A 27,047-nucleotide genomic window follows, 5' to 3' on the forward strand; every position below is an offset into this window, starting at 1 on the left:
GAAGAATGTCAATACAATTGAATTCTTGGTTTCCATAGAAACAATTTTGATTTATTTGATATTTCATTCATTCATTTTTGCTTATTACAAGAATTGCCTTCAAACTGCAACAGACGTTATGTTAAGTTTTTTCAAATTAAAAATTCGATTCCAACAGCTAGATCAATAATGGCGATAGAAACGTTATTGCTCGTTGCATGTTTTGCATTGTTGAGAAATATTTGTGGTCTTGCAGAATCGAAAACTCTAAATAGACTGAAAATTCACTGTATTGTTGATACTCAGGAAAGTTGCCCAAACGTTCACAGGAAAAACGTTTTTTAATGTTTCACAAATAATGATTTCTAATTATGTAAATTTTCTACACATTGAAGAAACGTTTCGATATGTACATTTGCATGGTCTATAGAAGAAGTTCTTAAATAGAGTCCTACCATTAAATCGAAGACGAAGCTGGAGATCCATGCACCATTTCAGATTTAATCGTCGTGATTTCCCTACAGCGAGTTGTTTTAGAATGAACTTACCAAAGATATAGCTTTCGCTACTTTCTGTATGTCGTGTTTCATCTTTAGTGGCCTTGATAGCCACTTCAGCGCAATGTGCCGCAGCCAATTAGGGGCTCGTCTTGTTTTCATGCCCCTATTGTACAGATTTATCACCATGACAGCCATTATCACAGAGAGTGACGTCATCGTCATCACCACACAAAGGTAGATACCTATAGACAAAAATAGAGATAAAATAGCGATTTAAATAAGTACATAATGTCAGCTTTTTCTTTTACAATTACCTTGAACCTTGAATCAACAAGAATTGCAAACAAGACAACCAAATGTAAGACAGACACACAATAGCGATTACAATCGAAATGTTTGTAACGTTATCACTGCTATAAATCGCTAAAGTGTTTTGCATCATGTTTGAGTTATCCAAGAGTGTAACAAATACCATAAACAATTTTAGCTTAGTAAAATACTTTATAACTAGTATAATAACATAACATAATCAGGACAATACCATGTACCTTTCCAATGATATTTCAAGATTACAAGACTACGATATTTAAACCTACGCTATAATTTGAACGACGTTTCTAGTGTCAATTAGAATGGAATCAAATAAATATAGAAATTATCAGATTGCTATACAAAATGTATTTTAAAGTTTAACATAATTATTAGACAAGTACACAGTCACTTGACTGACATGCAACACACTTGTTTTATTTCGTTATTTCGAAATAGCAATTCGTTTTAATGAATTACTCTTACGTTTTATCGAAAAATGATTTCGTTATATTGAAATAACTTTTCGTTTTATCGAAATTTTATTTCGTTTTACAAATACTATTTCGTCCTGTTGTCTACCTTTTTCATGGCGGATTCTTGTTTGAAGCTGTGGAAAATATATTTTCTTCAGAGTTAAAGAATGATGTCAAAGTCATAAACAGTTTATAATGAATTTCAGTAAAGGGGCTCCGTAGAAAAGTAAACAGAGAATAATGTTCTGTTTATGCTTTTGAAATTCATATGACTCATCAATACATTGTCCATATTTTCACAGTTCATTATGATTCTAAAAACTTTTTTCTGGATTTCTTTTTCTGAAGACCCAACAAATAATATATCAATGATGTTTGAAGGATTATACTCTTGTGCATGTGCTGTCAGCGGAAAGACCAAATATGTGTGCATTTTATCTTTTCAATTGACGTGATGACTACACATGTAGAATTTTTTTTCTGTAAGGCTCCCGACCTTATATCTATTCACACTCCTCTATATATACCAGTAGCAATCTTAATAAAAGAGATGTTTTAAATCGACGGCAACCTATAAAAGGCATACTTTTCGACGATCCCATTAGAATAACTGATTATCGATTTCATTACCTGCTTTTAACAACGATTCTGATACTACGAACAAGCGTAAACAAACGGAAGTTTGCTCGAAACACCGATATTAATTCTCAGTCGTTAGAAATTGTCTTTTACCCAGGCAGGAGACAAAAATAGACAGGCTTCCTTTATTAGACGCCAGACATCAGACCAATGCCATACACTGTGTGGATGAAATATTAAGCCTGCTTCTTTAATTGTTGCTCCTTTATCATTATCTTAGGTTAATAACCTGGTATTTCCCGCCTGTTGATTGCGTTGGCATGCTGTATTTTAATTTGGACATTTCAACCAGGCTAATTGTGCTAGGCTTCCTTCAACAGCCATAATCCTTTCCCATATTCTCTCCGCTGAACTTGCACCTGAATGAATATCCTTGTTAGCAGCTAACACAAACGAAGACTGAATATATAAAACCCAGATCCTGGCGGCCTGACATTCAGTAAAGCAACGGTCAAACAAAGACATAGGATATTATTTAATTTTCAGTATCTATAAGTTGCCAAAGCCGACACATAAATCAAATAACTTCTCATGTTTTGCAAGGTTGTCAAATCATAGAATTGACATGAAACAATTGCATTAATTTTCTATTACTTTAAAATCTTTAACTAAGGGAAGTGGTTAGAAAAAGATACAGGTCAGTAGTATAATAAATACTATCTAATACGATACATAGTTTATTCCTCGTCCGTATATGAATGATACTGGTTATCACTGTTAAGGTAGAGTTTTAGGGACTGTTGATTATTGGTGAAACCGTAGTGTTACCCTACATGAAATCGTATGATACTAAAGCTCCGACTATACAAATTGCTTGAGGACATTGATTTAAATCATATTCAGAACAGTTAACGTTATGTTTGTGTAAGAATATACTGACAAATTGCAAGCGCAGACACCGGCAAGTTATATCTGGCTTTCTTTTATTATACAATATATATATATATATATATGCATCATTGCTCCGAACTTTAGACATTGCAGCGAGAAATTATGGAAAGTAAAAAGTCTGCAAAATTGCCGGTCATTTAATGTATTTTTTTTTTCAAATATAGACAATGCAGCTATTAAATGTCCGTTGTCTTTTTTTCCGTTCTCCAGCACCAATATACATTACTAGTACATAAATTCTAACAGACATCTGAAAATTACCACGTAGGGAGGGGCAGACCTATTACTGTGTAGCTTATTTTAAGTCTCAAAATGGCTACTGGTCGTCAAATGAACCTTTTGTCCCAGGTCCATTCTAAATTTCAATGTCTACTCCAGGACATATAATGTCTCTCACAGACAGAAGGGGGCGGGTTTTATTCTAGGACTAACGACCTTTGCGTCGTTCAACATTTAGGTATTCGGCTTAAAGTCTTCATTATTCTGTGAAGCATTTCTATTTCATTATATAGTTTACTGTGGTTTGCTGGAAAAAATACTAAATTAAGTCCTAGACGAATGTTGTATAAATATATAGGCGAGTTGTTCCATATAAACATAGCAGGTGATTGGTTAGAGCACGCGGGCTTGATTAGTCTTGCAAAAAAAAAATAGCCAGAAATACCTATATATAAAGACTAGGGAACCATTGATCCTTTTTGTCCAAACAAAGTCACCTTCCTACATAATTCTACTACAAATCTCTTCAGAAGACTTTAATCTTTCGGTTCATGTATATTTTATAAATGTAACATTCATCGTAGTTGTTGAAATCAAACTTTAATCGGGACATGCGACAAGACTTCCAGCATCTCCAAAACTCCTACTGGAGCATGACGTGCACCTCTCTCGGAGCCCCTTGGCTGATACGATTGCAGAGGTATATCTTTTTGCCCCCCCCCCCCCCCCCCCCCCCCCCCCCTTTTTGACATCCTAAATCTAAAAAAGGGGAAAAAACACGAATTTATATATTCATTTCGATAAATATCTGTATATTTTCGAACCGATAATGTTTTCTTGAAGGCAACGATAAAAACTTTATCTTGTACATCCGGAACATTCCGACTTTTATACTAGTATATCAATCCTCAGACCTGTGTGTCGGTCGTCTGCACTAGCCTGGTAAGTCAATATTTATATCTTAATACGAAATTTTGCTAACTTCATCACATAGATTCAATAAGTTGATGATAATTTGTGAAGTTAATTGAGCTCATAATGAGAACAAGACAGAAACACAACATGAATAAGAATGCGTGGTTTTAACGTGAATCGAGTGATACTATTTACCAACAGTACGAGGAAATACAAAAAAAAATCGGCTCGCGCCTACGGCGCTCGCTTTATCACTAAATCACTGCCCCCCTTTCGATTGCAGATCCACAGGGGGGCTTTGCCACCCTGGTACCCGCTTGGCGGCCCCCAGACCTCTCGCAAAAAGGAAAAAAAAATCGTCTCGCGCCTATGGCGCGAGCATGATCACTTATTTAATGGACCCCCCTTTCGAAAACTCCGGGATCCGCGCCTGATCCCGAATTATTGGAAATGTGCTATATTTCATTTTCCGCGGAGGGCTTAGACCCCCTTGAACCCCCTATCAGGGCGCTGCCCTGGACCCTCAGACCCCTCGTTAAAAAAAAAAAAAAAACGGCTCGCGCCTACGACGATCGCATTATTACTAAATTACTGGACCCCCCGCCCTTTCGAAAATCCTGGCCGGGCCTGGTGATTCATGTTTTGCCATAAATAATATTTCCTAATTTGCGTAAATAACTTATTTTGTACTACATAAATTATCAAAATTATCATGGGATGTTGAAATGATAATTATTGGCTGATTTTGCGGAGATGGCATACGATTTGTTTAGTGCGTAAAATTTAAGGTTAAAAAATTTGTGCCCCCCCCCACTTTTTGACGACTTCCTACGCCACTGATAAGGGAATGCGTGTAATTTTACTGGATGTGTCAGGAATGTAAGGTTTGACTTCTGTATTAGAACGGGTACAATTAATAGATTATATTATCAACAGAAAACCTAGGTGCCATATATATTCACATATCATATGAGAATGTCGGTCGTAAATTGCAGGAAATTTGTTGTCTGTACAGTTACCTTTGTCAATTGTAAAAGTTGTTGAACTCATAGACAAATATTATTACATCATTCAAACAAAACATTTGCATATTTTACACGAAGTTTGACTCAAGGCTCAGAAAGAAAACCCAACTTAAGGGAAATTTTCAGATTTTGTGAAATTAAATTTACACTAATTCATGCGAATCTTCTACCTTTTGATAAAAGTATATTGCTAAAAGGAAATATTACATTCAATGCTAACAAAATCGTCTTAAGTTCGCCGATGATTATAATTAAATTTCTGTACGAAGTAATTCTTACTAACTTTACTTCAGCGCTTTGATGTCTCAGATACTAAAACTTAACACCAGGGTGATCCATGAAATAGAAAGCTACTGAACGGTTGTCGGAATTTATTGATAGGCAATATATGAATGCATTCTCGTTGACAGTAAGAGTGGCGTTCGTTCAATGGTAATTTAAAACAAGACATAATCCGCTTATTGAATTAGTAAAATATCTTTTTCAGACTAGATTACATTAAAATACTTTAAGAGCTCTCCAATTGGCATGAGGTGTAATAATTATTAGATTATTGAATTAAATTCAGTTATTGATATATTAAAAGGAATGCATCACCTACAGATGTATCTGGTCTTAACCTAGTTTGACTAAATTGCAAACAATAAAAAATTTGAGTAAGTAGTACGTGGTATACTGCTAGCTTAGGTATATACAGCATTATATCTTTATATTAAGGTATTTTTTATGTTATTTGATTAACCATAATTACTTCAAATTTATCGCAAGCTTCTACGAGTGGAACTATTTTGACAATAGGTTTCGATGTAAAGCAACACGTACATAGTGTATGCTTAAACAAATATATCACAGCATTCACATTATATGATAACATCAAATGTATTGTTTCTTTCAAATGTTTTTGAATCTGGTGACTTCAATCTTTCGAAGATGAATATGTATAATTATCTAATTATTTTACGCTTGAATGAGCCAATACAATCTATTAAACGCTATAAGGCATTATTTACAAAATGACTCATTTTGGTGAAGATGAAATAGGAGACCACTGTCACTTATACTCTTTCCTTTTTGGTGTGACTAGAAAACAAGTTCGATAATAAACTCATACAGTTGTACATTGATAACATACAAAAACAAAATTATACCGAAAACAACAACAACAACAACAACAACAACAAACAGTTAGAAAAGAAAAAAAATACAGCAATAGAAAAAAACCAGCGAGACGTCTTTCTTTGACGCTTTGTCGAAGTGGGTTTTTTTGTTTTCTTTTTTTGTTTTTTTTTCTTTTAAATTTCTTTCCTTAGAAAGAAAATGAGTGTCGCACTGTTCACGTTTTAATTGTTATGTCATGAATAAAGTATGGAAGGCGTGTGTATGGTATCTACTAGGCATTCGATTGACACACAAACAATCAACCAGATTTACATTTAATGAAAACATAACCAACCAAACGCGAAAATCATTATGTACTTCCAGAGAGATCGGGTCTACCACAATACTAGACCAGATAGTTTAAGGCTTTATAAACGGGGTCAAAGTGGATGAACGACTCCATATACTTTTTATATACATGTATATGTATGAACTTGATTTTTTTCTTTTGATCTAAGGAGAAAAGCAAACATTTGTGGCACTATGGTGCCGTGCGAGGACGATACAAATACGATACAAAAGTACCTCAATCGAATGACACTTTTACATATTATTGTTGTACATGACGAATATTGAATATAACATTGCACAATAAAAGCAATGGGGAACATGCATCTACTTTTAAGACTATATTACTTACCTATTAAAGGGACAGCCTCTGATGTGGCAGGCACCTCTTCTGCAATCAGGAGCATGAACATGGAGAACGCCAAAAACACAGACAGCCCTAGAGTTATCTTCTCACCGGAAGTAGGTGGCAACCAAAATGTCAGCAAAGTTAATGTCGATAACATTACACAAGGAACAATGATATTAAAGATGTAGTAGAATGTTTTTCGGCGAATGTGAAGAACGTACGTCATATCCGGATGTGGGTCCGGACAACAAGAATGCGTACGAATATTTTTCTTGAGTTTGACAGTAAGAAGATCCCACTCACTATTATCAACGTAGGAGCCTAGATTTATCGGTGTCTCGTTGTGCTCCGAGAAGTAGTCCATCCATAAACCGCTATAGATCCACGAACCAAACCTAAGGATGCACTCTTGGTCATCAAACGGAAAATACGTGATGTCTACCTTACAAGAGCTCTTCAACTTGACCGGTACCGGCCACTTGACCGTTCCGTTGTGATTGACAAGAACATACGTCCCCTGCATAAAACCCGTCGATCCATCATCTGCACTGCAAATAAAATCAAACATTGTCATAAGTCATCATGCTGCATTATAAGTAATTATAACAACGACCAAGTATTATAACCAATATCAGCATTTATCACTTACAATAATGTATATATATCTATATATGATCGTTTTCCCCTGCCTCAATTTGTTCCATTGTTAACACTGATACCGTCCGTGTTAAGCGCCATCAGTCCGTTACAGGTATATTTTATTAGCCCACCATCTGATGATGGTGGGCTATTCAAATCGCCCTGCGTCCGTGGTCCGTCGTCCGTCCGTCCGTCCGTCCGTCCCTCCGTCCGTCCCTCCGTCCGTCCGTCCCTCCGTCCGTCCGTAAACAATTCTTGTTATCGCTATTTCTGAGAAAGTACTGAAGGGATCTTTCTCAAATTTCATATGTAGGTTCCCCTTGGTGCCTAGTTATGCATATTGCATTTTGGGACCGATCGGAAAACAACATGGCCGACAGGCAGCTATCTTGGATTTTGACCATTGAAGTTTGTTATCGCTATTTCTGAGAAAGTACTGAAGGGATCTTTCTCAAATTTCATATGTAGGTTCCCCTTGGTGCCTAGTTACGCATATTGCATTTTGGGACCGATCAGAAAACAAAATGGCCGACAGGCAGCCATCTTGGATTTTGACCATAGAAGTTTGTTATCGCTATTTCTGAGAAAGTACTGAAGGGATCTTTCTCAAATTTCATATGTAGGTTCCCCTTGGTGCCTAGTTATGCATATTGCATTTTGGGACCGATCGGAAAACAACATGGCCGACAGGCAGCCATCTTGGATTTTGACCATTGAAGTTTGTTATCGCTATTTCTGAGAAAGTACTGAAGGGATCTTTCTCAAATTTCATATGTAGGTTCCCCTTGGTGCCTAGTTACGCATATTGCATTTTGGGACCGATCAGAAAACAAAATGGCCGACAGGCAGCCATCTTGGATTTTGACCATAGAAGTTTGTTATCGCTATTTCTGAGAAAGTACTGAAGGGATCTTTCTCAAATTTCATATGTGGGTTCCCCTTGGTGCCTAGTTATGCACATTGCATTTTGGGACCGATCGGAAAACAAGATGGCCGTTTGGCAGCCATCTTGGATTTTGACAATTGAAGTTTGTTATCGCTATTTCTGAGAAAGTACTGAAGGGATCTTTCTCAAATTTCATATGTAGGTTCCCCTTGGTGCCTAGTTACGCATATTGCATTTTGGGACCGATCAGAAAACAAAATGGCCGACAGGCAGCCATCTTGGATTTTGACCATAGAAGTTTGTTATCGCTATTTCTGAGAAAGTACTGAAGGGATCTTTCTCAAATTTCATATGTGGGTTCCCCTTGGTGCCTAGTTATGCACATTGCATTTTGGGACCGATCGGAAAACAAGATGGCCGTTAGGCAGCCATCTTGGATTTTGACAATTGAAGTTTGTTATCGCTATTTTTGAGCAAGTACTGAAGGGATCTTTCTCAAATTTCATACGTAGATTCCCCTTGGTGCCTTGTTATGCATGTTATATTTTGGGACCGATCGGAAAACAACATGGCCGACAGGCAGCCATCTTGGATTTTGACCTTTGAAGTTTGTTATCGCTATTTCTGAGAAAGTACTGAAGGGATCCTTCTCAAATTTCATATGTAGGTTCTCCTTGGTGCTTAGTTATGCATATTGCATTTTGGGACCGATCAGAAAACAACATGGCCGACAGGCAGCCATCTTGGATTTTGACCATAGAAGTTTGTTATCGCTATTTCTGAAAAAGTACTGAAGGGATCTTTTTCAATTTTCATATATAGGTTCTCCTTGGTCCGTCGTATTGCATTTTTTGGACCAATCTGAAAACATTGTCGACAGACAACCATTATCGCTTAATCTCAAATTTCATATCTAAGTTTAATTTCCCTTGTTTAAAAAGTACTGGAGGGATATTTCTCAATTGATACAGATTAGTAAAATGAAGGGAAAAGTAGAGAAAAGATCAATCTGACATGGAACCTATGAAGATCATTCAATGGTGGGCGCCAAGATCCCTCTGGGATCTCTTGTTAGGTCATCTTAACCAAAGGGTCAGTATGACCTGTAACCATTGTGTTTTGTCCTTCGTTGTGTTCCGTGCGCCTTCCACCATCACTAAACTTTCCACATTTCAAACTCTCAAGTTCACTAGTGGGAGTACTAGTCAGCTCAAACCTGCCTAAAATGAACCTGAGATGGTCACCTGTGACAGGTGTTATTAGCCCACCATCATCAGATGGTGGGCTATTCAAATCGCCCTGCGTCCGTGGTCCGTCGTCCGTCCGTCCGTCCGTCCCTCCGTCCGTCCGTCCCTCCGTCCGTCCGTAAACAATTTTTGTTATCGCTAATCCTCAGAAAGTACTGAAGGGATCTTTCTCAAATTTCATATGTGGGTTTCTCTTGGTGCCTAGTTATGCATATTGCATTTTGAGACCAATCGGAAAACAACATGGCCGACAGGCAGCCATCTTGGATTTTGACAATTGAAGTTTGTTATCGCTATTTCTGAGAAAGTACTGAAGGGATCTTTCTCAAATTTCATATGTAGGTTTCCCTTGGTGCCTAGTTATGCATATTGCATTTTGAGACCAATCGGAAAACAACATGGCCGACAGGCAGCCATCTTGGATTTTGATAATTGAAGTTTGTTATCGCTATTTCTGAGAAAGTACTGAAGGGATCTTTCTCAAATTTCATATGTAGATTCCCCTTGGTGCCTAGTTATGCATATTGCATTTTGAGACCAATCGGAAAACAACATGGCCGACAGGCAGCCATCTTGGATTTTGATAATTGAAGTTTGTTATCGCTATTTCTGAGAAAGTACTGAAGGGATCTTTCTCAAATTTCATATGTAGGTTTCCCTTGGTGCCTAGTTATGCATATTGCATTTTGAGACCAATCGGAAAACAACATGGCCGACAGGCAGCCATCTTGGATTTTGACAATTGAAGTTTGTTATCGCTATTTCTGAGAAAGTACTGAAGGGATCTTTCTCAAATTTGATATGTAGATTCCCCTTGGTGCCTAGTTATGCATATTCCATTTTGAGACCAATCGGAAAATAACATGGCCGACAGGCAGCCATCTTGGATTTTGACAATTGAAGTTTGTTATCGCTATTTCTGAGAAAGTACTGAAGGGATCTTTCTCAAATTTCATATGTAGGTTCCCCTTTGTGCCTAGTTATGCATATTGCATTTTGAGACCTATCGGAAAACAACATGGCCAACAGGCAGCCATCTTGGATTTTGACAATTGAAGTTTGTTATCGCTATTTCTCAGAAAGTACTGAAGGGATCTTTCTCAAACATTTTTGCAAGTTCTCCTTGGTCTGTAGTTCTGCATATTGCATCTAATTCTTGGGACTAATAGGAAAACAACATGGCCGACAGGCAGCCATCTTTGATTTTGACAATTGAAGTTTGTTATCGCTATTTATCAGAAATTGCTGAAGGGATCTTTGTGAAATTTCATTTGTAGGTTGCCCTCTGTGCCTAGTTATGCATATTGGATTTTGAGACCAGTCAGAAAACAACCTGCCCGACAGGCAGCCATCTTGTATTTTGACAATTGAAGTTTGTTATCGCTATTTTACAGAAGGTAATGAAGGGATCTTTCTCAAATTTCATATGTAGGTTCCCCTTGGTCCCTGGTGTTGCATTTTGGGACCAATCCGAAAACAACAGACAGCCATTATCGCTAAATCTTAAATTTTATATATAGGTTCCCCTTGTTTGAAAAGTACTAGAGGGCTGTTTCTGAATTTACACAGATTAGTAAGACTTAGAGGAAGGGAAAAGTAGAGAAAAGATCAATCTGACATGGAACCTATAAAGATCATTCAATGGTGGGCGCCAAGATCCCTCTGGGATCTCTTGTTGTTAATACCCGGCTGCGCTGCAATTTCTCTAATTCAAATGCCCTTACGGTATGAAAATGTTTTTATAGCATTTCTGAGTAAGACATCTTGTGTTATCAATAGTTTCTGGACAAAGAATTACGCTTTAGACACTTGACAGATCCTCTTAATGAGTTTAAAGATGTTCCCGGGTCACACTATCTATATAAGTAGCTTTATAAGCTATATGCACTGCTAGTGTGTCTCATAGTACCATAGCATGCCCGAATAAAAGGTTCAAAATTTCTAGTGAATGATTCATTAGGCTAAGTGTATGATGATTTATCTATTTATTCATTTTTACTTATTTGATACCAATGGTAAAGTGAGACGACCATTAGGAGGATACAAATAACTAGTTAACTGTTTATATCTTTCCAATTTTACTGACAACCAGCAGAAGTGATGTTCAAAGATATTGATTTATTTTCGTCCGAAGGCTGGCAAATGTCGACAACATTTATACATGTACATTCTTGCTGTTTGAGTTTGCCTAATGAATATGTTCGTTTTCCAATTCCAGGCATACTGTAAATGCGTTTGTAATAAATTCAGCTTCAATTAAGCGATTCAAAGCGCATGTGCCTTAACATGTACGTGTATTCGGCAAGTCACGGAAGAAAAACATTTACATTCTGAACACCCACTCATCTCGAATAGATCGTTATTCTTCTCTAAAAACAACAGCAGAAAGATCAGACATATACGGCGGCTGATCGTCGTTGATGATTCTACTTATTGATGGTTGTGGCTATGAGAATTGTTTATCACTGTTGTTTATCATTATGTTTATTGTTGTTTATTGTTCTCTCTTGCCTATGGTTCCGAAATCTGTCGGGTTTTACTGTAATGATCGGTGTTTGTGATTAAACATTAAAACAGCCTTAACTTAACCGATTAACAAATATTTTATATACTTTACCTCGAGATTAACGCACATTGATAATTGATATGATATGATTTCAAAGATGTTTGGTCGCATTTCGCTTAAATCTGACCTAGGCAACATACCACATACAGGTAAAATATCACGTGGCCCCAATAATTCCCACAGTACCAAAATTGATCGCGCTGGTACATTTGCGTGTTGTAAGTTGTGATCGGATTATGTAGTCAATCAATACCACATGAAATAAAATAAATTGACATATTAGATAAGATTTTTAAACCATTTATCAATGTATGACTCTTGACGACGCTGCAGTTTGTGTACATTATTTTGAACGATACGATCGGAATGTTTTATCTCAACATTTTTATCTTTATACTAAATACTTTATATTAAGTATGCATTTGATGTTGATTACTGAATGGTATTATTATTTTGGAAACGGTCACCGTTAGATTGAAACAGGGCAATATGCGCCACACCTCTTTAGTTTCCAAATAGTCTATCATTACATTACCCTTTCCCCGAATAGTAGGCTTAAATACTGAACATTGCCTTCGACCTAACCTTAACTTAATCAATAAACTCATTAATCATTTTATCACGTTTATATCACAACAAAATCAAAACATGTCGAATTAAATTATATTATATAGATATTACCTCGAGTAATCCATAGATTACCTGATAGTACATTGATCAAATCTCGACAAACTGAGATATCGTAACACAGAGAATGCTATCACAACAGAAATAAGTCGATCGTGTATACACGATGAAGGAGATTTACGAGTTATTACCCCTGTGAACATCAGAAAATGGATTATATTTCATCTGAGTTGAAGGCGAGATCAATTTGAAACAAAGTCCGAATGTAGGCCAATGATCCCTGCATATGGAAGTCTCTTTCGATTTACCTAATTTGTCTTATGAAAATGACAAAACATGGCCATATTGCCTTAAAGCAAATTCATTTATCATCCTGAGCATTTCCGAAGTAGTGATGTTCGCTGTCTGAAACCGTTGTACCGAAGGCTTTAAGCGAGAGATGGACCCAATAACGCCTTTACTTTCCTGGACAAAATTATATAAACCCGTGAAGGGATGAATTCTATAGTGTACTGTATCACGATATTATTCCACTTTATTCCGGTCAAGATCAAGTTCTATTACCGTTGGCCGTTTTTGTGATCTGGTTTCACCTGCTTCTCGTTGACTTCTGTTACAGACTGTTCACAAAGAAGCAAGAAAAACTCGACGCTTTATGAAAAATAGCATTGGCTCCAATCAGTTCATTGGAAAAGTCTCGGTTCGGGTCTGTAATAATAAAAATAGTCCAGAATCTCCGCGATATTCCAAAAGTGCTACCTCAGCAACAACACTTGTCGTTCGAAACCCGATTACTTCGATCATATTCGTTGTTGCTATTTTCTTGTTTTAAGACAATGGAAGAAAGGAGCTGTGAGATTCCGCCTTTGCTATACACTATTAACAACTTACAGTCTATGTCCACAGGTCTTCGGGACTGTTACAAATCACAACATACCATCGTCTGTATGTCTGTTACCTAAGGACAATATATATATATATATATATCTTTACAAGTTTTCATTTTACGTCCCGACGGCTGCTGTAACTTACAAATAATCATTAAGGGATTCTATAAAGTTATTAAATAAATATATTCTCGTATACTTATATAGTACTCTTTGTATTTAAATAAGTTAGTTTTCCATCAATGTTCAGGACACATTAACCGATAGATATAGTAAATCATTTGATGGATCTCCTTCATTAACAGCATGGTTATGTCTTCGCAAATCTTGGAATGACAGAGCTAATGCAAATAGCTATTTTATCGGAAATTAAATCGATCATCTTATATACATGATTGGTAGACTCTCTTATCGGTGGTTCCAGAGGCTGACTATTTGTATATTATATAGCAGGTTCTTACGTGCAACTGTGCACTTTTCTAATCATGAAGGTTGAACCATCTGAACCACTTGTACAAGAATGCATGTACATATTACCGTATTGATCTAGACGTCGCCAAGCGTCGGTACAGTGTCAGTGTTATAGCTATATAGTAGACAGGCACTCTATCATGGGTTTGGACAGCAACGTTCAACCTCACAATATGTTGTATCTTTATAACCAGTCCGAGAAACGTAAATTGTTTCTGAATCTCTTCAGGACTGTGGTAGTCATACATGTATACACCGTTCCCAGTCCAAGAAATGATAACATCGTCATTCGACCTTCTGATAATGCACCCCTATTTACCAAAATGAATTTAGCTTTGCCTGTAAAATTGTATGCGTGTGTTCCTGGAGAAAAAAACCAACATTATTTGACGGGACATTTCCAGACGTCTGTTTGGCTTTATGTGTTCTAGTGATAAACAAAAGTCATTCAGACCTTCAAAGTTCTGTATGTTGTTTATATTATGCGCCTCCTAGTTCTAAAGCGTATACTTCATATCGGTGTATCTCCATGTCGATCAACAAACAGATACCCGATAACGACCAACTTGTAATCAAATATTGCCTGATTTACACCATTCCATCATATCTGTCATTGTAGATATATGAAACGAAAGTATAAACTGATACAAACCATCCATGGTAACAAAGATAAATGGTAAGTATATATTTTGTACTTTACAAACCTACCGAAATGATGCTACCTGTTTCTATGTGTACCATGGTGCAGTAATATCTACTTCACGCCGGCGCTTAAAAAACTATTCGAGTATATCCGGCACACAGGAAACCAACCCTGTATGGAAGCAAATTTTTACTGTCGATTTTGAATGTGTTTAAAAAAAACAGAAATAGCTACTAAAACATTTGACAATTTTTTCTTTTATATGAATTGAGAATATTCAACGCAATTGATCAAAAGTATGCTCCCTACCAGACATCAATACCCTAACATGTAGTTTTGACACCATATTGAACGTTGAAGAAATAATTAATTTACATGCCGCTCAGATACCTTCTTTGTTTGTTCTTTAAGAGTTTATTTAAGCTGTATATAGTTATACATTATTTTAATTGATTATATCTGGTAAGGAAATTTTAATTAACCTTATGAGTTGCGCAAGTTACATAGTTATCCAGTCAAACCACCCAACATACTACGTTGTCTTTATTATTAGGCATACAAGCTCAGTCTGCAGACTCTCACAGATCGAGCACTGCGACACTCAATATATTGATAGTCACATTCTGTATCTTCCTGTGGTAGTTTAGAGCTGACGAGAGTGACATTGATGGCAGCAGTTTGCCAGCTTTTATTGGTATGCTGCATGTCGGTATGCAGTGGGCTGTTTATTGCCAACACATAGTGAAGATTAAATCCGATATTTTGTGGCGTCTAGAAATATTTTGAAACCAGGTAAAATTTAGAAATACATGAAAAATGTGACCAATTATGTTAATCAACGTATAGAGTTTAAATTCAATTAATTTTAAAAGTGGTTTTCAACTTCTATTTCAATTCTATATAATAATATTTCGATCCTATCATGACGATTTTGTACAAATTGGTGGATCATTGGCACGTGTTATCTAGATGAATGTATTGCATTTGTACTAAGTGTGCACCGCCAAAATGTAATCTAGGGTTCTATACTTTCTAGATATATTCCATAGAAATCCTATTATATAATGGACGGTACAGTGGTGTATAGTCCTGTTATAACGGACGGTACAGTGGTGTGTAGTTCTGTTATAACGGACGGTACAGTGGTGTATAGTTCTGTTATAACGGACGATACAGTGGTGTATAGTTCTGTTATAATGGACGGTACAGTGGTGTATAGTCCTGTTATAATGGACGGTACAGTGGTGTATAATTCTGTTATAATGGACGGTACAGTGGTGTATAGTACTGTTATAATGGACGGTACAGTGGTGTATAGTCCTGTTATAATGGACGGTACAGTGGTGTATAGTCCTGTTATAATGGACGGTACAGTGGTGTATAGTCCTGTTATAATAGACGGTACAGTGGTGTATAGTCCTGTTATAACGGACGGTACAGTGGTGTATAGTCCTGTTATAATGGACGGTACAGTGGTGTATAGTCCTGTTATAACGGACGGTACAGTGGTGTATAATTCTGTTATAATGGACGGTACAGTGGTGTATAATTCTGTTATAATGGACGGTACAGTGGTGTATAGTCCTGTTATAATGGACGGTACAGTGGTGTATAATTCTGTTATAATGGATGGTACAGTGGTGTATAGTACTGTTATAATGGACGGTACAGTGGTGTATAGTCCTGTTATAATGGACGGTACAGTGGTGTATAGTCCTGTTATAATAGACGGTACAGTAGTGTATAGTCCTGTTATAACGGACGGTACAGTGGTGTATAGTCCTGTTATAATGGACGGTACAGTGGTGTATAGTACTGTTATAATGGACGGTACAGTGGTGTATAGTCCTGTTATAATTGACGGTACAGTGGTGTCGGTCCTGTTATAATGGACGGTACAGTGGTGTATAGTTCTGTTATAATGGACGGTACAGTGGTGTATAGTCCTGTTATAATGGACGGTACAGTGGTGTATAGTCCTGTTATAATGGACGGTACAGTGGTATATAGTCCTGTTATAATGGACGGTACAGTGGTGTGTGACCCTTGTTTGATATAATTCCTGCAGCTTGTCGGAAAAAATAGATATCATATTGATAATATATAGTGATAATTTTGGTTTGATTTTTGAATTTCAACTGGCTCCGTCAATCACAGCCTATGTTCTAGTATATCAATCCAGGATCAATTAGAATAAATACCGTCCATAATGTCTGGCGAAAGCCGAATCCCATATCAAAAGAAACGATAAGGGGCTCGTTAATCAGCATATGATCACTGCTATAAAGATTGTACTGGGAAGACGTATATCCGAGGAACAGGTAGACATAATTCTTTATAAATAATGGACACCTTGTTAGAATAAATCATACTCCTTATCTTGTTTCTAAGATTTCACGAGGATTTTTTCCTCTTTGAAACAACAGCTAGATGATTACTTACTTGTTATAGATGAAAGTATCCGGAAGCCACACATTTTTGGCGGGAATCCGAAGAGAGCGTATACTATTGAATACTAACGGGTCCCAGTAGAGATTTTCATCCATCCATTCCTGTAACAACAAACGATTTATTTATTTATCTATTTATTCATTCATTTATCTACATATTTAAAGAACAACTGCTTCCTTCTTATAACTTTTTTATTACTAGCTTACCAAGAACTTCCGATGGCCACTTTCCCTCCTGGTCACAGTGGTCACACTAGTCACTTTTACGGTTGACGCCAAGTTTAATTCATATTTGGCACTATTCTATCTAATTCTCATTTGATATTGATAGGTTTTTGTGCGTCTTTTATACAATCCTTTACATCTTTATGGTATTTCTTAAGTTTACATGGGCATAAATGGAGTTAGATATAGCCCCAATTCATGACCATTTATGGTTAAATTTCCCCAGTAGAATGGTTTCCCCCATAAACTAATAACAAAATCACCAATGGGTTTGTTCGTTTTCCCCCGGGAAAATTTTGCCATTCTCGATCAAATTTGTCGCCAATAATCTTAAATACATTTATTTTGTACTTTGGCCTTACAACTCCGTTTGCATTATTTTCATTAATTTCAGCCCTGGTAATAATGTAGAAAATGGACTAGATAAACCTTAAATAACATTCTGCTTGTAGGAAGAGACTCCTCTGGCCCCCAACCATGGGGTTGTGCTGAACATTCCAAAGGTTTTTTTCCACTATATAGTTAGAATGGTATATTCCCTTTGATCTTATCTTGATCCCTGAAATTGTAAAATCATATAAACTAAAACAACTCCTTCTTAAGTACAAAGTAATACCCACCCATGATTACACAGGCACAACTCCATCACTCGCTACACATACGCATAATTACACCGACACAAAAAATGGAAAAAAAACCTCCATAAATTATTTCCCATTCACACACTCATACCTACATAAACATACAAAACTCCATCACTCGTTACTTCTTGACACAATTATTCCTACACAAAAATGAATAATAAAAATAAAATCACTCGTTACACCTTGACACAATTATAGCGACACAAAAATACAAAACTTCATCACTCATTACACATTCACATAATTACACACAAAACAAAAAACACGCACACACACATACTTAAAATACATAGAGAGTAAACGACAAATTACACCGACACTAGGCCCTTACAAAGAACACAACACCATCTGTACAATGTATTGTCATCCACGGCATTTGAAATACGTGGAACTCATCACTAAAATAAATGTACTTGTACCATCACCTTAAGCCTTATCAGCGTTTAGTCTAAGATAGCTGGATAAACTATATCATTTTACATGTAGAATATTTCAGGCAGCTTAAGACGACAGCATTCTTGATTTGTTATCACGAGCAGTATTTTAGTAACCATATTTTTTGCCGTCGGTGGCGGTATACATATTCTAATTACGTAAAGTGCATTTGATGGTTTTGATGCATTTGATTGTACACCTGTAAAACCAACGCGGCCTGTAAGTATCTAAGATTTAACGGAATCAGATCCGATCCGATACAGTTTTGTATACATCCATAGCATGGCATCCTGCTGAGATATCGAAGATTATGCAGATGGTGCCTCACTGCGGCAGTAAACAGCTGATTCCTCGGGATTCTCACACTCCGAGAGTATCTTATTTTCTTACTCCTTAGCAACGCCCCAGGACAGGCCGCCTCCCTCTAGAATATTAAAATTATAAATAAAATTGAGCTTTGTGATTTCGGTCTCTTAGATATGTCTGATTCTAGAGTTTCAAACTAGGGGAGATAATAGTATTATAAATGCTTTTGTGGCCAGTCTACAACGCCCTTGATCCCCTGACATTAATACAATTGTGTTTCAGTTATCGTGGGTAATGACATTTTATCATAATTTCATGCGTATATATTGCGTCTAGTTAAACGTCCTTGCAAACGCCAGGTCATTAAGTGACGGGTTTCATTATGTATACCGACAGAGGAAAACAATTTAAGCGTACATAGGTTAGATAGGATGTATAAGATCATATCATGACACTAATCGTTGCAGCTGATGTAGATCCGTTGTTTGTCTCTTTAATGGTCCCACACAAGACGCAATATAAAGGGAGAAACCTGTGTAAAGGGTATTCCGGTCGACTCCAAAGGTTAACGTGCAGCTATTTAAGATGACATCGGAAAAAACAATGCATTATCAGAAAGTTTATAAAATATGTTTACGATGACAGACAATGTTAAAAACAAAAACGGTGAAAAATGTTGTTTTTTATTTTTGATTCTTTTTTTCTAGTCTTCCGGAAAAATTGACATCTTGTGTTATTTGTTTTAATTCTGGTTTTTAAAATTATGTATAATGCTAAGAGATAAAAAAAAAAAAAGATGCAGAAAAAAGTTGTTATTTCATCGATACATATCAAAAGATGATATTCCAGGCCCATCTCAAATGGTGTTTGACATGCGACTGAAGAAGACTGAAGATGACCAAGTCCACGTCAGATGGCGCACCCACGTCCGTTCCATGGAGTTGTCCGGCTTTGAGAACGTACCGAATTCTAATGAACAGGGTACCAGTCTCACCAGGGAGGGATACTGACTTCGCTGGTCTCGGCCACCGCCCCTCACGTCGCCTGAACACATGTACAGCTACCGTCGTAAAAGGAGACGTAAATCTGTAACCTTGCAAAGAACCTACCAACTAAGCGTTTGTTTGTCGTACAAGTACTTATTATATACAACAATGCTTTTTATTTACAGCTAACATCAATTATATTGAAAACATAATTTTCATTTCTGCATCTGCCTCCGATTTCAACCTTCGAACTACAAATTTGACCTCTGCTCATCCTCATCCCCTCCCTCTCTCATTTTCCCTTTCAATCTCGGCCCTAGCACATCACTATTAACATCAACATTTTGCACAATATCTCTAACACTCCTGGTCCTTTCTTCCCCCTCCTTACATCCCACATTTACAATAATTAACTCTATGAATAGTGCTCACAGTTCCTGGTTCCCACCATACACTGAGTTCTATTATTATGTGCGATGTTTTAATTGAGTACAAAATAAATACACGCGGGAGACACCCTGCAAATTAAAGTTCCTCCCCAACAAGACAGATAATATTAATCACGAATCCCACTAGCCATACATTTCCGTTTAATTCAGCTCTATTCTTTTCTAGAATACATTTCTTGGTAGTTAAAAGGTAATCATTTCTCGCGTTGCTTGCGAAATGGATGCTTTTAAATTTAATTAAAAAATTCAGATATTTAAATTATGTTTCCGTGTCGGTAATTTGAAAATGAAATTTGAAATATCGATATCCTGTGTGTTTGTAGAATTGGTAACATGACAGGCGTGTTTTGCCTCTGATTGTGGTCGCGCTGGGTTTCACAGAAGAGTGCAGAAATCATAAAGCAAACGTTGTCCCTATTGGTGCTACAGTGTCATCATACAACGAGTTTATTAAATTACACCATTGCTTGTATTGACGGTTTATTATGGAATCAAAAAAATATACGAATTGAATTCATCAAAACCCACTGCCCACCCCAATCCCTTTATTGTTGGAGGGGATGAGGAATGAATATAAAATGAGGGTGGTGAACGAAGGGTTTAATACGTTTTACGGTACATGTATAAGTTTTTTATGTATAATTTGTGCTGCAGGCCTAAAACAGGTAGAATATTCCTTAAAACAATCAGGTATCAGATGATACCAAAGGCGTACGACATTAACCTTTAGGGTACACGTGGTCTAGCATAGGTTGTTATGTTAAATACTACCGTAAGGTATCAAAATAGCAAAAACATAGGAATAGGCACCTGCGGTCGTCGGAAATATCTTAGGGATATTAGGGATCTGCGGCCGCCGTATCCTAGCCATATAGTTAATGTGACCAAAGCATTACAAACTCCACCCGAGAAAAAATACACATATACATTGTATATAAGTATCCCGAGTATCTATATATGCAGACATCAATATTTTTCATTGATGTATAAATACATGCAAGGGATCGAACCAGGGACAACATTATTTACTGATTTGACTAAAATGAGAGCTGATGAGATATTTTCCAAACTCGTGTCGCGGAAATGGATGTTAGTTAATAGAAAAGCGATGCCGTCGGTCAAATAAGAAAACGCACATTATTTGGAAGATATTTACCGAACTAGCATTTCATTTATCAACATGCTGTCAAGTTTCCGACCTGTTCTCGAAATTAATGGTAAGGACCTGGGACTTGCACTACCGGCTGCCTTGCGATGATTAATATATCTGAAAGTTCACATAGAACTATTATGCCATTAAGAAGATAGGATCCACATAGGAATCTAGGAAAGGAGGTACAAATGAACGACTTATTGTATAGCCGAGGACAAAGTTGAGTGAATTAAGATAAAAGGTCACATAACAATTACTCAGAATGCTTTTATAACCAGAAAAACACAATTAGGAAAACACATTTTCACTACAGAAGAATTCTGTTTCATTAATCAACCTTGTCGAACTAAATTGTATGTCACTCGGAGTGATTGATGTAAAAGCGAAATGAGAATGGTTTAATAGACCCAAGCGGCATTGTACAGACAGTTTAATGTTGAATGAAACATTTACCTTCCCATTGGACATTTAATGATACTACGAATTTATTTAATGGAATTAATGTTTTTTGTGACCTGCACTTTACAATCATTGACCCTTGGGATGCTCACAACTGAATATACCATCAACACGAAAAAGGGAGGCCTCAGTCAGCTACAGGTTTATAATACATTGTACAATGCCAGTAGTAAGCGTCGCTTTGACCATGTTCTGATATTTTTTTCGTGTTACAGAGGTAGCACACAACAGTAGGACAACCTCACCATGGGTGAATTTTTTGCTAAGCAAATAACTCTTGTATTATGATTTGCATAAAAAATGAACAAAAATAAATAAATGCATACAGTCATTGGTATATTCATTATGAAGTAGTATATACCGGCTTCACATGTGTTTAAAAACATGAATAAATTGGTTTTTGATTATAAATTTGCGGATTTTCCGAAAGTACAGCGAAAAAGGGTACCTCACAGACAAGGTAAGATTGCGGAAAAACTTTATGATGAACATATGTAAAAACAAGATTAATTTCGTCCTTGGGATAGAGATATTTAATTTCAAATAGGTTTCAGAAAAACATTGTGTAGGGAATTGTGTCAATTTGGGTCAAATAACATGATATTTCGCAATTTGAAAGGTATTTGAAGGGGTTACCATGGTATTCACAAGTCTGAAAAATATAGAAAAAAGTTTACTTATCCTTCACAGCTGTATCAAAATTGCAAATGTTGTGTAGATTACAAATATATATATACAATGTACTTTAGTATAGGTAATGTGTAGGGTTAACTGGCTATGTTTACATATCTAAAACATGTGCCTTATTTTTCAGAATTTGGTATTTTCCTATACATTGCTACCAGAATACGAATCGGCCACAAGTGCATCTCAATCAAGACGTTAATACAATTAGTGTACTGTAACAAAGAAAACAATGTTAGTTCTCTGTAATCCTCATTAGCTTTGAACAGGGACTCTTGATAAATTGAGTCGGTTTTTACTCCGTTTCAAAACACCTTTCAACATCGAATTAGCATTAGCCTAATGCATTCCTGACTTAAGGCCACCAGGTACGAACATATGGCAGATACTTTAATGAAACGGATGTTGCACATGGTCATAGGAAAGAATCAAAACATTCCTGATTAAATAAGGATTTGACATTTCAGAAAATCATTTTGTGACGTCAACCCTCTGTAATGATGTAATTAAAGCGCCGACAGCCTCTATGTTTCTCACAAATATTCATGAAATGGCACCCATGGTATAGAAATATGTCTAATAAGCCACAACAATTAAGAAAGATTATAATAACGTCATTATAATGATTGATTACAGAAGACTAGCACGATAGAATTTCTTCAGTGGGCAATTAGTTAATTATCCACTTTAAATTCCTAAAGATACAACCAGTAGCCGAAACTTTTAGAGGGTTAAAATTACGTTAAGTATGTAACATTTGGTATTATAGAAAATGTACAGCAATCTATTCTTGTTTTCGACCGGCTATAATTACACTTTGTAGAATCTTTAAAGAAAGTGTCCTTGAGAAGGACAATTACTAATGTACAACGGCATTTCCATACATATTTTTCTTCTCGCTATTAGAATACTACACGTGTATATTCTTTCCAAACGACCACAAACTATTCTTAATGTAGGAAATCTTATTAATAATACAGACAATTGAATGTAGATTACATAGCTGACGATAGTTCAGCTTTGGTTCCTTTGAATACCTGGTTTGCCAAAAGTAATATCATCGTAAGACATATCAGAAAACTATACTTTGCACAGTTACAGTTATCGTCTGTTAAACTGTTGGGATGTTGTGATATTCCTCGAATTAGATATTAAATTGTGTTGATATATGTAAAGCCCACCCTAACAAGCATTCTACAAACGAATGACAAATGTGTAGCACCTTTCAGTATGAATTTAGCAATGGATACCGTACGTACCCAAATTGAATAGTCGATGGTTCGTCGTCTAGGGCCTATCATAGCTTTTCAAGACAAACAGTTTGAATCCAGAAGCTAATGTAGTAAAAAAGAAAAAACAAACAAACAAAAACAAAAACAAAAACGAGGAACGAGAAAGCGAACATGTCAATGACAACACTACTTACCTGGTCTTTGATTTGTTATATTGTGCAAGTGTTTATTAGAATACCTTGTTATTAAGGCATTGGTTTTGTAAACCTACCTGATCTATGAAAACATTCGTTGTTAGCACTTGATGACGCTCGTCCTGTAAATACCAATAAATATATATCACGTAATGATTATTAGTATATACATCTAATATATCATATAGTATATAATCTTATATATCATATAGTATATAACCTGATATATCATATAGTATATAACTTGACATATCATAAAGTATATAATGTAATATATCATATAGTATATAACCTAATATATCATATAGAATACACATCTAATATATCATATAGCATATAATCTAATATATCATACAGTATATAACCTGATATATCATATAGTATATAATCTAATATATGATATAGTATATAACCTGATATATCATATAGTATATAACTTGACATATCATAAAGTATATAATGTAATATATCATATAGTATATAACCTAATATATCATATAGAATACACATCTAATATATCATATAGCATATAATCTAATATATCATACAGTATATAACCTGATATATCATATAGTATATAATCTAATATATGATATAGTATATAACCTAATACATGTATATCATATAGTAATTACATATAATATATCATATAGTAATTACATATAATATATCATACAGTTTATAACCTATTATATCATGTAGTATATACATCTATTGTATCAAAGTATATACATTTATTATAAAACATAGTTGATACAAGTTATAAATATATAAATATATCATATCATGTATAATTATACATCTTATATTATAAAAATGTATCATATAGTATAATTCTGTCTTTAGTAATGTATGTATTACGTTTGTTATGTTCAGGTAACGAACATTCCATAGCAAAAGTACATTATACTGTATATAGATATCATATGTAAATATTTCGTGGCGATGGCGATAAAAACGTAATATATCAAACCGATTTTATTTATCTACTTTTTAATCCATTTATTCATTTTCATCTATTTCTTTATGTGTCTATTAGTCTATTGGCATTCATTCATTCATTCATTCATTCATTCATTCATTGTAAATTCGTTACAATATGAATTATATCTATGGACAATATTCTATTAGTTTATTTTCTATTATGATTTCTTTTTGTCGACCCTTAATGGAAAACAATGTCACTTGTGACACTCTTACAGTATTACAGCGCTGTGTCTACATCTTCAAATTAATCGAATACGACCATAAAATGGCTATAGTGTTATGGTATAAACTAATTCAGATGTATAGGTCAATGTCTGCTTTATAGCATAAAACAACTATAGCCTATCTATATTATATACGAGATCTGAATGCCTCAGTATAGAACAATATCATATTATCCTGCCGCTAGTCTAGAGTACAGAATGGGACAAACTCTTTAGGCAGAAGGTCAGTTGGACATACAAGTTCATTGACCTTTTCTGAGATATACGGGTTATTTGGGTTGGTCAGAGATGGGTGTCGTTTCCTTCTGTATTTATATGCTTGTATATACGTCTTTCCTAGTAAACCTCTTTACACCGAAGAATTGGGGTAATGTACTGGTCGATAGATAATATATACAAGTGATCTCGCGTGCATTGCATACATCTGACAAAGAATACATCACTTCCTAATCAATAACTACAGTCATATCTCATAAGCTAGGTTCACGACCTCACACTGACCTTGGGATGGACGGGTCTGTCGCATAAACAATACTTTACCGGTGATGTTGCATGTACAACAAAATCTCAGTTGATTGTCATCGTTTTCAAGACACATCTTTCATAACTTCTGCATACGTGATATTATTGTTATCGCGATTTCATCAGGCCGGAGGCAGAGAGCCTTAGCCTGATGCACAGAATGATGGTCTCCCAGCGTAAGTGCAAGTATGACTAGATGATAGTGAGCCCATGCCAATGTAACACTACTCGCATGTACAATATAGTAAGGACAATATAAGTACAAATTCCGTTACGAAACACCACAACACTTTACAGTAGAAGCAGCAAATATGACATAAGTATGAACCATAAAAATGCATCCATTGTCTCTCGCCTCCAAATGATTGAAAAAAAACAAGACATAAACACCTTTTTAGTACAATTTTGAGCCAGATACATTAGAGCCAAAACCTATACAGCCGTTTCGTCCTTTTATCATTCGACATTGATGTTAAGAGCCGAAAGTGTTGATACCTCTGAGGCTACTGAAAACGTCCAGTACATGCGACTCAATCGTAACATTAAGATATCATGCAACATTTACAACTTTCTTTTAGAAGTATAAATGCCTAAATCCGACAAAGCACACTCATTTGTCCCTAGAGGTACTCGCATTTACAATTTGAAGATTGTAAGCGACATATTATACAACATATTCCCATGATGATGCTATGGCGAAGTTAACAAAATGCAATAACTTCGTATATATTGGAGTTGGTGACGTACATAGCATTGGAAACGAGTCCCAGAAGAACTTATATGCAGAAGTTGTAAGGTGATTGACAGATCAAAAACCAACATAGTGTGAATACTCTGTACCTTATAAGAGTACATATGTGGTGTACATAAAGCCAGGACTGAAGCCATTTGTTCTAGAGTACACCACACCAAGCGTTCCCCTACAGCACGTGTCACATCAAAGTGTATTAGGATGTAAGTCGTTTCGGATCTTGTTGATCATTAGCTTTCTTTCAAATTCTTCGCCTATCCATACGTATGTATGATTGACTGTATCTATCAGATAGACCTATGGACAAGCGTAATACAGTGCATGTAGGGCATAAGAATTGTACCTGCTGGCCCAATATTGCATGACTGTAAGGCGCAACTAAATTTTGGATCTTATCTGTTTTCTCTTCTTTCCAAATATTTTCTTCTTCCTGTATTACCTTGATACTGCCTCGCTTTTTGCCTATTGTTAAGCGTTCGCCCCTATGAGTAATGTTTTTGGTTATATCCCCTGGCTGAGACATACCAAAGTCTTTAAAATGGTAGTTATTACATCTGCTTAACGATCTATACCGCTGTATTAGTTCAGGGTCTGTCATTGTGTCGAGAACCTCGGTTCTGTCTCTGAAAACT

At 36.0% G+C, this 27,047-nt stretch overlaps 1 protein-coding gene across 1 annotated transcript in view; it reads right to left on the reverse strand.

Annotated features, from left to right (window-relative positions):
* The window catches only part of LOC117342652 (neuronal acetylcholine receptor subunit alpha-10-like), a 40,779-nt gene that overhangs the window by 2,125 nt on the left and 11,607 nt on the right, over window positions 1-27,047 (reverse strand). Inside the window, exons 4-7 of the mRNA XM_033904852.1 lie at window positions 24,009-24,053; window positions 17,157-17,266; window positions 6,752-7,296; window positions 528-721 (exon numbers count right to left, since the gene is read on the reverse strand). Of these exons, the coding sequence (XP_033760743.1) occupies window positions 528-721; window positions 6,752-7,296; window positions 17,157-17,266; window positions 24,009-24,053 (894 nt within the window). The remainder of the gene's footprint in view (window positions 1-527; window positions 722-6,751; window positions 7,297-17,156; window positions 17,267-24,008; window positions 24,054-27,047) is intronic.

The sequence above is a fragment of the Pecten maximus genome, chromosome 2, assembly GCF_902652985.1.
Source record: "Pecten maximus chromosome 2, xPecMax1.1, whole genome shotgun sequence".
Classification (NCBI taxonomy): domain Eukaryota; kingdom Metazoa; phylum Mollusca; class Bivalvia; order Pectinida; family Pectinidae; genus Pecten; species Pecten maximus.